The sequence below is a fragment of the Maylandia zebra genome, linkage group LG17 (genome assembly GCF_041146795.1).
Source record: "Maylandia zebra isolate NMK-2024a linkage group LG17, Mzebra_GT3a, whole genome shotgun sequence".
Lineage (NCBI taxonomy): Eukaryota > Metazoa > Chordata > Actinopteri > Cichliformes > Cichlidae > Maylandia > Maylandia zebra.
The window spans coordinates 502,644-515,004 of NC_135183.1; the positions used below are offsets into that span (position 1 = coordinate 502,644).

At 40.7% G+C, this 12,361-nt stretch overlaps 1 protein-coding gene across 1 annotated transcript; it reads left to right on the plus strand.

Moving 5' to 3' along the window:
• Window positions 1-934: 934 nt before the first annotated feature.
• LOC112433308 (uncharacterized) lies at window positions 935-4,643 on the plus strand. The gene is made up of 5 exons (XM_076876138.1): window positions 935-1,022; window positions 1,112-2,113; window positions 3,548-3,706; window positions 4,149-4,244; window positions 4,323-4,643. The coding sequence occupies exons 1-5, from the start codon at window positions 1,020-1,022 to the stop codon at window positions 4,641-4,643; spliced, it is 1,581 nt and encodes a 526-aa protein (XP_076732253.1). The 5' UTR covers window positions 935-1,019.
• Window positions 4,644-12,361: the final 7,718 nt, after the last annotated feature.

The window sequence follows — 12,361 nt, forward strand, 5'->3', positions numbered from 1 at the left end:
CAATGGACATGAAAACTGGACACTTTTGCGTTTGCTGCCTTTTATCATTGGGACCCGTATACCAGAACATGAGCCAATTCCTAAGTTAATTTGTAAATTTTTGTAGTAAACTGTAAATTGTAAATATTGTAAAACTTTTCTTCTGTCATTTAATGGTCGGGCATTGTACAGCTACAAGCATTTCACCCCCATGTCATACTGTGTATGGTTGTGTGTGTGTGACAAATAAAATTTGAATTTGAATTATGGGAAGTATTGATGGACCTTAAGGAGCTTGTTGAGATTGTTGTCTCGACAACTCTATCAGAAGAAATATTGTCATACTTGGACACCAAAATATTGGATCATCGACGATTACTGATAGAGACTTTTCCTGGTTTTAATTTGAAGCCAAAACACCACTATATTGAACATTATAGTCATCTTGTGCGTTGTTTTGGTCCCTTAGTTGATTTGTGGACTATTCGATTTGAATCTAAGCACAACTTTTTCAAGAAAACTGTGCATGATGTCCAATGCTTTAAGAATATACTACTAACACTTTCTTCAAAGCATCAACAAATGATGGCATACTTCTTAGATGGTCACAGTCTTTTTAAACCAAGTCTGCATGTTGATAATATTGACACAGTTGACATCTGTTTCTTGCATGAAAATCTTCAGAAGTGCTTGAAACTGAAATATCCACAGGTAAAAGCTGTGTCATTTGCTAAATGTGTTTATCTGTATGGGACCCAGTATGTTAAAGGAATGATCATTTCATCAGGACAACTGAGTGGACTACCTGAATTCTACAAGATACTGAACATTTTGGTAGACTCTGGGAAAGTGTCATTTGTTGCTACAAAGCTCTCCTCTTGGTTTATGGAACACTACAGATCATATCGGCTTGACAGCAGCTACAAAGATCTGGAAATACTTGACCCAGAAGATCTGAATGATTACCACCCTTTAGCTGAATACTGCGTAGATGGACAACTGATGGTGACACCTGTTACGTGCCTCCTGCATTGAAAGTGATGGTATGTATTATTTTTAAATAGTTTTCAGTTGATTACTTTGAATTTGTCAATTATTTAGAATTGCGCCCTTTTTTGGTTTGTCTTCACAGGCCCTGTTACTGCGAGTCCACGTCAGTCCAAAACTTATCAGAAAAATCCAACTGTCCACTGTTCCAGAATCTGTTAAGCAGCTTCAAGATGAACTACAAGCAAAGCTTGGACTTGAAGGTGACTTTGCAATACAATATGAAGACCCAGATTTTGGGAACGCACTTTGCAACCTGATGGATATTAAGGAGCTACCTGTTGGGCGGGCAGTGTTGCACCTCATTTGGGAGGAAAATGCATCAGCCTCGCCACCACAGACTCCATCTGATCATAGCGCTATCTCATCTATTGATACAGCCAGTGTGAGTTCAGCATCTTCTTTCAGCCCATCCTCATCCACAAAGACCTACATGCGTAGCACTTCACAGTGGCCAAATCCATTTCCTATCCCAACCTTTTCCTATGATGTAGCGTTAAAACTTCGCAAGGGCAATGAGGTATATGAGAAAGCAGGGGCAAATTTAAGTGTAACAAGAGACATCAAGATGGAAATTCTAGACAAGCTGGCACAAGAAATGTTTGCAATCAAAGCGTACCCTGACAAGAATGAAATAACATCTGTTGCACAGGAGCTAGTTTCCAAACATCCCTGCCTCAAAGAGCCTGGCAATGGCACAGGATATGATGGTTGGGCAACAAGCATTAAGTTCAAGCTTGGTAACTACCGTTCCAAGCTAAGTCAAGCTGGATGTAGTGAAGTTGCAGTCAATCGAAAAAGAAGAGGGGAAGAAGATGACAGTGGCTCAAATAGATTTTCCTTAAAGAAACCAAAGCGAGGTGAAGTCAACTTTATCCCTGATGGCCCAGAAAACTACAATGATGAGTCGCTTGAAAAGGAAAGATGCATTTTGGAAGATGAAATGAAGAAGAGGGATAAGAACATGGCACTCATCACCCAAAAGATGGACATCACATTCTCTCTCAGGAGGAAAGAAGTTGTGGAGATGCAGCCCTTGGTCAAGGAAATGCAGCTCAGATGGCCAGCTCTCTTCTTGAAAGAACAGGTAAGATAATCTCTTAAATATTTAAAGGAAAACTTCTGGGTTTTTTTCTTCCCTTTTTCCCCAGTGTGGTCTTATTTCTAGAATGGAAAACGTTCATTTATTCACCCAGAAAAATTTCAAGGCATTTGGAGTTGTTAGAAAGAAATTTTAATCCCAATGTTACGAGTCAGTCGTTTTGCAAGAGAGAGCTGAGCCACGGTTATGGGGAAAGGATTCACTGAGACAACTAAGAAATGCCTGAATTAAGCCAAAAACCACTCTGGAGGGTTTTTAATCTAAGGAAATAACATTAAAATGTGTTTAAAAGCTCCAAAAAGTTGATTTTACATGATATAGGACCTTTACAATTCCTTCTGAACAACTCCAAATGCCTCGAAACTTGTCTGGGTGAGTAAATTAACGTGAGCTCCATTTCTTGTGCCCTTGAGAAGCATCTGTTTGTATCACTCCAATATTTTGTAGAAAAGGTTGAAGGCTACCGTTGAGCTAACAATGCTAGTGGTAAAATATAAAAAAATACTTGGCTCTAAAAATATGAACTCTATTGAAGTGAAATCTATTTATTTGTCAACTTACTGTGTATAATAACGGATTGCTTTTATTTCGCTCTTCTCTGGGCACCCAAAGCGCTTTACAATTCCACTACTCACTCACTCACTCTCACACATCGGTGCAGGGAAACCACCGTTGTAGCCACAGCTGCCCTGGGGTAGACTGACAGAAGTGACGCTGCCATATCGCGCCACTGGCCCCTCTGGCCAGCACCAGTAAGCGGTAGGGTAAAGTGTCTTGCCCAAGGACACAACGACCAGGACAGAGAGAGCTGGGGATAGAACCAGCATCCTTCCGGTTACAGATGAGCTTCCCAACCCCCTGAACCACAGTCGCCGCAATGACTTGTCTTCACTGGGCATCTAGAATCTTTTGGTGCTGACCCTTAGCGGGCAACAGCCATGAAACTCACAGAACAGGATTGAGAAAGTCACTTACATGTTATGAAAGTATACAAATTTGACCACAGGATGTTATTCTTACTTCATTCTTACATAACTATAAAATTAATGGAATTTTTTCAATGAATTTAAAATACAATTTATTGATTTATTTCTTTTCTGCAATGAATCCTGTAACAATTGAAACCATTATTTTGTCTTATCAACATTTGATTAGGTATTCTATAGACTTACTGTAAAATCTGCCGATCAGATTTTTCTTGTTTTGTTTTGTTTTTTTTAATACGTCAGTTATAATTTGTACCACCACTACCACTAAAAGAAAAAAAAAAAAAATCCAATCAAGGCCTGACCAATAGATCAACCGAGACTAACTAAATGTTTTGAAATTAAGCTCTTTTAACCAAATTTGAAAACAATGTGATTTTTATATAATGTACCTTTAAAAGTTTTCTTCTATATTTTTTTTGTTGCTTTGTAGATTTGTGCGGAATTCTCACGCATTACCACCAAGGATCTCATGGGGACCTTCATGACTGCCCTCGACACTTACTCACTTCGGCTGATTAAGCTGTATCGAATTAGAAAAGCTGCTTTCCGCAATGACATGGATTCCCTGTTGCAGAAGTTTGATGAACAGGTAATATATAAAAATGTATTTGTGTCTGGTTTATGAGGAACCTGAAGTTCTCACTGTAACGAAAGATACTTTATTAAATATTTACTAAATTGATGTAAAAATTGTTAGTTTTCAAAAAGTGTGTCCTGAATGGGATTATAAGCTAACAAGCAGCGCTGTGTTTGTCAGATTGCAGGTAATGACAGACAGTTCAACTCTCATCCCACTCATGGCACTTTTTGTTATAAATGCTGTAATAAGTGTGCTACATTTGTTGCACATCAAAATTACTTAAAAAATAAATAAATAAAAAAAGCTGACAAAAACATGACCAATTATCTGTAATAACTCATTTCAACCTCTTATTTCTTAAGGCTGTATTTTTAGCAACAACACTTAATGTGCTTTAAAAACAAAATGGTAGGTTTATAAATGAGACTGAGTCTTGATTTCCTTGTTTTAGGTCTCAAACATAGTCCAGCATCGACGAACCATCAGTTTGGAAGGGTTACCGATATTTGTTCGCGACGACGAGACCAAACTCTTCTTAACATGTCTGGTGAGTATGCAAATCTACTCAATCTTCAGTTTTGGTTTTCAGAGACTTATATGTACTGTTGTTTTTTATTTTGCATAGGATACAGATCCAGTTGAGAGGGCAACCCGAGGTGTTACGGTGGGCATCCTCACTGTTCTGGAGGACTACGTGGGACCCAACTCGCAGTCCACAGTGGTCAACACTGCCATTGTTTTGGAAGAGGACATTATTCTTGATGATCTGCCAGACCTTCCCACTGCCTTTGCCTACCTGTTTGGCCTACTTTATGGGCTCAACATGGAGTTTCCCAAAGAACTCAAGTACACATTTGAAGCTGTGCAACACATTTTTATGGAGTTGACATCTACCTGTTCCCAGAGGATAAGAAGCTTCAAAACCAAGTTCTTAACCAAAGTCTAACCTATTTGACAACATGTTCAACTCAAATGCAACTTGTGTAAAACAGAATGCAGCAATTTGTTTTGATTTACAGTTTTTGGGTTTCGTGGCAAGTTGTTCTGAAAAAAGTTCATTTCTGTCTTTAAGAAAACTAAGGTGCAGAAAGTTCTGAATCAATGTCTTCTGTTCTAACTTTACTTAATGTAGCTTGCATGGCTGATTGCAGATTTCATGTATAACAAGTTTTTATAAAATGTTGAAAGGGTTTATTCTAACTTGAGCTGTTTTAAACAATTTTTATAATCTGGTTTTAGGTACATTTGTACTAGTTTTATAACAAATGTGGCGCGATACTGAACTTCACAGGAAATTGGAGTGTTGATACCATTACTATTAAAAGACAAGTGGTGGAAAAATTTGTTTGAAAGTTGTTTGCTGTATGGAAACAAGATAGAAGTTGTTCACATCCTGCCATCTGATGTTTTGAATCTGTTTGTTAGTGACTATCTATCAAGATAGGTTTGATATTCTGTCTGACAACACCACCTTTAAAATTTAAAGATCTCAAAAGTCAACACTGTCAGTGGTGCGGTTGTGTTTGAACACAAAGTTATTTGAAAATCAACTGTGTAAACATTCATTGGTACAACAGGGAGCACCTCATGAAAACTATGAAAGATACTTTTTCTAAACTTTAGGAAATTGATTGGCAAAAAAAAAAAATATGTTGTGTAAACTTTAGGAAATACGTTGCAGAAACAATAAAATATGAGTTAAGAAAAAGGACAATTATTAATTTTGTAAACACAAAAACATTAGCTAAAGCAACTTTTCTCCTAAACTTGAAATTATAAGCTATCCCTCAGAACCTAAAAACATAAATGCAGTGGGTTGCTGTTGGGGGAAAACTCTGTAAAAGACCCAGGAGAAATAAAGACACAATGAGACAAAGTTACTTTCTTTATCAAACGTGTACACGGGTGAGCTGCTAAGAACAACTCACACCATGCACAGTGGCTTGGTAATTTTTATAGGAAAGACAGTGAGAACAGGATAAGAAAATACAAAACAAATAAAATAAACAACTCCATATGTGGCGCTAGTCTCGTCAGCAGAGAGCTGGGAGAAGGCTGTGAGAGATAAAACAATCTAAAACAATATGTCCCAAAACAGTATGTCTTTGCTGAGAAAGTCTAAAAAGATAATTCTAAACTAATCTAACCATAGGCAAAGGGCAGACAAAAGGCATCTTTGTACATTTAAAAGAAGGTAAAGAAACATAGAATCATTTTTCCTGTAACAGTTGCCTTGAGTTTTTAAGTTTTTGCAACGTTTTTTTTTTTTTTTTTTACAGTGTGTGTCTGTGGATGTAAAACAGTACCACACTTTCTTCCTTTCAAATTTTATACAAAACATCCAATCCTGGATCATATCCACTTAGAATTGAGTGATCCAAATACACCACATTGTGACAATAACCACGGCATAGCAGCTGATGAGCAGCAGATAGATACTGCTCATGGCACCACTGGTGCAACTAGACTTGCAGTCAAGACCGCCTAAACCAAGACCAGAGGGTATCGAGACCAGGACGAGACTAAGAACAAGTCGAGACCAAGTCGAGACGAGACCAAGACCAAGACGAGACTAAGAACAAGTCGAGACCAAGTCGAGACAAAGTCGAGACGAGGACGAGACCAAGACAGACAAAAAAGTCTTTAAACTGCAGCCAGATGCTGCTTCGTTTACGGGTGTCAGGCATATTTATGTGTTTTTGCTTTCGCGCAGCCCTCCTCACCACTGTCTACTGTCTCACTCACTTACTGAGAGGACAGACGCACGCTCCACTTGACTGTCGCGAAATGCAGATCCAAAAGCAACAACATGGCAGGTCAAGAGACAACAGCAGTGTCCTGAGCAGCGAGGGGTCCAGCAGCAACAGCAGTATGTGCAAAAGGCATCAGCAAGGAGAAAACACCATCATCATGACTGGATGGATGGAGATGCGTTTCCAACAAGCTGCAACTTCACTGTGTGTGAATGCAAACTGAGAACACTGTGTGAGTTGGACATTTGTTACGTTTGGAGTGAAACGGCAATGGAAGAGACAGTGGGCGTAGATTTCGTTCTGGCATTGGTGGGGACCAGTGACCAATGATTCAGTTTTTTTCCCTTTTTGTCTGTGCTTCTTGATAACAAAAGGAGAAATGTACTTGCCTAAATATGCTCTTCTACATGCTTGTAAACCATTTAAAATTACAATTGATAGTTTTATATGTGAGTTATATAATGCTAAATTACAATTAAACAAATGACTAAGTATTTTAGACTTTCAGTCAGCAAGCCGGCCTAAAAACACATCAACGTAAACACACTGGCGACAAACTGAAATACTGCAAAGAATGTGGGAGAAGCTTCCCCACATCAGGTGACTTAAAACGACACAAACTCTTTCACAGTGGGGTCAAAAAGCACCTCTGTGATCAGTGTGGGTCATCCTTCACCACTGCAGGTGACCTTAAAACACACAAACGAGTCCACACAGGAGAGAAACCATACAAGTGCAGACACTGTGACAAAAGCTTCTCACATTCAAGTAATCGTAACGAGCATGAACGTGCACACATGGAAGGAAACTACAGCTGTGAGCAGTGTGACAAGAGCTTCAGTAATCTCAGTTCATACTCTGCACACAAACGATCCCACGTTACTAATAAACTGTTTCACTGTTACCAATGTGCCCAAACATTCACTTCATTATCTGCTCTGTGCAAACATCAGCGCGATCACGCAGCGCTGAAATCGTTCCCATCACAGGACGACAGCGAATCTGAAGAGAGAGAAACATCCTCTTCTGGCGTCAGAGTCCAACTTAAAACCCTGGAGATCAGGCTCCACAGAGATGGGCTCTCCTTAAAGATCTAATGAGGCAATGAATCAAAATGTTCCTGTAGTTCCATGTTAATCTTTATAAATTGTTCTTCTGCAGTGCTTGTGTTCAGTGGTTACCTTTTTTTTCAGTGGTTGGATGAAAAATCAGTTTCCTGTTGTTCAAGTTTTTATTGAATGTATTTTATTAAATAAAGTTCTTAAATAAAGTTAAAAAAAATGTTAAATAAAGAATTGTTTGAACGACAAAGATTTTGAGCCATGATGTCATTTCCTGTATTTCAGAGTAAAGACTGAAGTGACAAATGGAAACATGTTTACAGTCATGGAATAAACACCGATGGGTCGTCTGCAGGAATATGGAATCAGAACGATGCCACCTTGAAATGAAACTGAAAAAAAATATTGTAACTGAAATAAATGTAAGTTGTACACTCAATGGCTGCTTCAATTTCAGCTTGAACCTCCAAACCGCAAGTAAGTAATCATTTTTTGTCATCTTTTCTTGCTGTCCCACTGGACTGGACATTAGTTTAGTTTTTTTAGCTACATCTGGTGAAGTTGTGGTAAAATGCTGGTATTAGCCTATTCGTCGTAGCAAGCTAGCCTGAAGCTAATATTTGCTAAATTTAGGGACACCCATGTCTCTTCAAGAGTTGGAGGCCGGTGTTCTAGGAGCGGATCTCAGGATCTCAACAGGCAGTGTTGGGCAGTAACATAATACATGCACCGGCGTTACGTATTTAAAATACAAAATATGAGTAAATGTATCCGTTACAGTTACCGTTCAATAGGTGATATTGAGAATACAGTTACTTTGTTGAAATAAATGGATTACATGGTGGTCAAAGGAGCTTGCAAAGAAAAGCGTCTGGACTTCTTTAAGTTGCTTGAAGACGTTTCACCTCTCATCCGAGAAGCTTCCTCAGTTCTAAGGTCAAATGGTGGAGAGTCCCAGATATAAACCTAGTGGGAGTGACCCCCCACAGAGGGACAAAAGGACCCCCTGATGATCCTCTAATCGCCTGAGCCAAGGTGTGTAACTGGGTGTGGGTCCCAATCAGCCAGAGTTTCGGGTGTGTTCATTGTGAAACCTGGCCCCACCTTATCATGCGATTTCCTGAGGTCAGATGGGCAGAATTCGCAGTAACGCATAATTTTATTATTTACTATTGTGACGGCCAGTGGGCTGGCCTTGTGTTTTTCTTTTTCCTTTTCCTGTTTCTTGCAGGTAGGTGGAGCTGACCCAATTATTGATGCAGCACACCTGAGAGGCCAGTCCCAGTGTATATAAAGACACCTTGACTGAACCAGGGTGGCTGGCTTTTGGCTCCCTCTGGCACGTGTTATGTTTATTTGGAAGTTTCAGTTATGGCTGTTATGTCCTTTAACTTGTGTTTAAGTTGCTTTACCTTATTTTCATTAAATGTGTCTTACAGTCTTTAAAAGCCTGTGTGTGGTCTCCCATTTGTTTGTCACTTCCTATGAGCCGGGTTGTGACAAATGGGGGCTCGTTTGGGATCGTCCTGGTTTGGTAAGCTTTCTAACATTTGATTGAGAGCTGGTCTGTTTGCAGCTGCTTGTCTTGGCTAGGTCTTGCCTTGTAGGCAATTGTTGAGTTGATTGCTGATCAGTTTGGTTATTTGTGGTGCTTTGATATTTTGGGTCTGCTGTGTATTGTGTTTGGGAGGCCATTTGGGTTAGGCAGATTGAGTGGAGGCAGTCATGTTAATACTGTTTACTGTAGACTTGAGCTAGTGTTGATGTGCTGTCTTGTGTCAACTTTGGAGCGTATGAGCTGTGTTGATTATTGAATATGCAAAGTTAAAATCAGTGCTTTCCCTGTTAGGTTGAAGGAGTGTTTCTCCCTCGAGAAACATTCATTGAAATTTCTGTTGCGGTGAACACGGTTAGAGCAGTTGTCTCGGGAGCACGTCCCCAGGATTGAGGGGGTCGCTGTTTGTGCAGTTGCCTTTCTCTTCCTGGCGGTTTTTAGTGCATAAGTACCCACCGTAAGTAACTGCATGAAGACTAGGCTTTAGTTAAGTAGATTTTGGTTAGGCAGTTAGTGGGAAAGTGCTGTTTTAAATTGCATGTCGAGAATCAATACTTTGCTGTTATGGCTACTGTTGATGCTTTTGTTCAGTCTCCATCGGAGGAACTCTTGAATAGTTGTACTAAAGAACAACTCCTGAAACTTGCTGAACATTACGATGTCGACATTGGAGATAAACGGTTGAAAGATGAGATTAAAGGAGTGTTGAAGGCTGCATTAGTAAAGAAAGGCGTGTTGTCACGTAAAATGCAGACCTTAGTGGCTGAGGTTGATCAGTCTGTGGTCTCAACTGCCGTTGCTTTGTCTTTTGAGCAGCAAAAGGAGTTGTTACTCTTACAAATGGAGAAAGACCGTGTAAGGTATTCTTTAGAAAAGGAAAAGTTGGAGTTAGAGCAGTATCGGTTAGACCTAATCAAAGCGGGCAAGTTATCAGGTGGTGTTGAGGCTAAAGAGTCTTCTCCACAAGGAGTTGAAACTTTTGATGTCATGCGTAATTTGCGCTTGGTGCCGAAATTTGATGAAAGAGAGCCAGATGCCTTTTTCTCCCTTTTTGAACGCATTGCTGAATTGAGAGGATGGCCAGCAGCTGACTGTGTGATTATGTTAGTCTGTGTTGACTGGAAAGGCTCAGGAAGCTTATTCAGCACTCAGTGCAGTTGATTGTCAGAGTTTTGCTACTGTTAAAGATGCAGTTCTGAAGGCATATGAGTTGGTACCAGAAGCTTACCGTCAACGTTTCAGATCATGGAGGAAGTCTGATAAGCAGTCGCATATAGAGTTTGCGAGGGATTTAACTAAACACTTCAACAGATGGTGTTCGGCACTGGGAGTGACAACTTTCCAGGATTTATGTGAGTTGATGGTATTGGAGCAGTTTAAAGAGTGTGTTCCTCCTGTGGTTGCCACTTACATTGCCGAACGGGAAGTGACAACCGTTTCTGACGCTGCTAAATTGGCAGATGAATATATCTTGGCACATAAGGGGCAGGTTGGTAGAAACTGTTTTCCAGTTGGTGCTCCCGCTAGAGCTTTTTGTCAAACTAAGTTTATGGCATCGGACCCTGCGAAGGCCATTGGTGGTGTGAAGCCCAGTAAGTTTGGTCAAGCATGCAACTACTGCCATGGCGATGGACACTGGAAAGCAGAATGTCCTTGTTGAAAAGCAAGTTGGCACGTACAGGTAAACAGGTTAAGCCTGCGGCTCTTACCATTCCTGCTCGGGAAATTTCAGTAGTCTCTCAGGAGACGCCAGTTTCGACTAAGTCTGACTCAGAGAGCTATTCGGGGTTTGAGGATTTTGTGTCAGATGGGTTTGTATCACTCCCGGGTGATGATCATAAAGTTCCTGTAAAGATTTTGCGTGACACAGACGCGAAGGATTCTTTTATCTTAGCCTCCGTGTTGCCATTTTCACAGGTTACTGATACTGGTGAGTGTGTGCTTGTTCAAGGCATGGGTTTAACCACTATCTGTGCCCCATTGCATAAGGTCAGGCTGTCATGCAGTTTTGTGGATGATTATATCTACCTTGGTGTTCGTCCTGCTTTGCCACTTGAGGGCGTACATGTGATTTTGGGGAATGATTTGGCTGGAAATCGAGTCTGGGCTGACAATTCTTTACCTGTTAAATCTAGAGTTCGGAATGAGTCCCATGAGTGTGAACAAGGTTTTTCTGACTTTGCAGCTTGTGCTGTTACAAGGGCTGCAGCTAAAAGGGATGCAGAGCCTGTAACTCAAGCAGAAGAGTGTCAGGTTGAACCAGATTTGATTGTTCCTGAACATTTGTCAGTTTCCCAGCAAGAGTTAATTCAGGCACAGCGTGCTGATGCTTCACTGACTGAGCTGTTTCACAAAGTGCAACCTAGTGATGACGCTAGAAGTGCGGCCTCTGGTTATTTTCTGCAGAAGGAGGTACTAGTCCGTAGGTGGATTCCGCAAGGGTTGGACTGTGTTGGGAGTCCAGTTGTCCAGATTGTGGTTCCAACTAAATACCGTGACGAGGTGTTGAAGTGTTCTCATGACAAATCTGGGCATTTGGGTATGACGAAGACTTATAATTACATCTTGCGCTACTTCTTTTGGCCACGTCTTAAGCGTGATGTTTCAGCTTACATTAAGACCTGCCATACTTGCCAAATTGTAGGTAAGCCAAATCAGTCTATTAAACCTGTTCCACTTTGTCCCATCCCTGCTGTGAGTAACCCATTTGAACATTTGATCATTGACTGTGTGGGCCCTCTTCCTCGATCAAAATCTGGTTCGGAGTATCTGTTAACTGTAATGTGCCAAGTTACGTGTTATCCTGCTGCATATCCGTTGCGTACCATCACAGCTAAGTCTGTGGTGAAGGCTTTGACACAGTTTATTTCTGTATTTGGCATACCGAAGATTATTCAGAGTGACCAGGGATCAAACTTTTCGTCACATCTTTTTGCACAAGTTCTTAAGCTGTTGAATATTGTGCATAATAAAGCCTCTCCTTATCATCCACAGAGCCAAGGTGCTTTAGAGCGCTTCCACCAAACACTGAAGTCCTTGTTACGTGCCTATTGCACCGAAATGAGGAGTGACTGGGAGGAAGGTTTACCGTGGCTTCTTTTGGCAGCGCGTGAAGTGTGCCAGGAGAGTACTGGGTTTAGCCCAAATGACTTGGTCTTTGGCCACAAAGTTCGGGGACCGTTGACAGCGCTGTGCGATAAGTGGTTGTCAGGTGAACCACCAGTGAACTTGATAGATTATGTTAATGGTTTTCGGCACAGACTGTATGTGGCAGGTCAGTTGGCCAAACAAAACC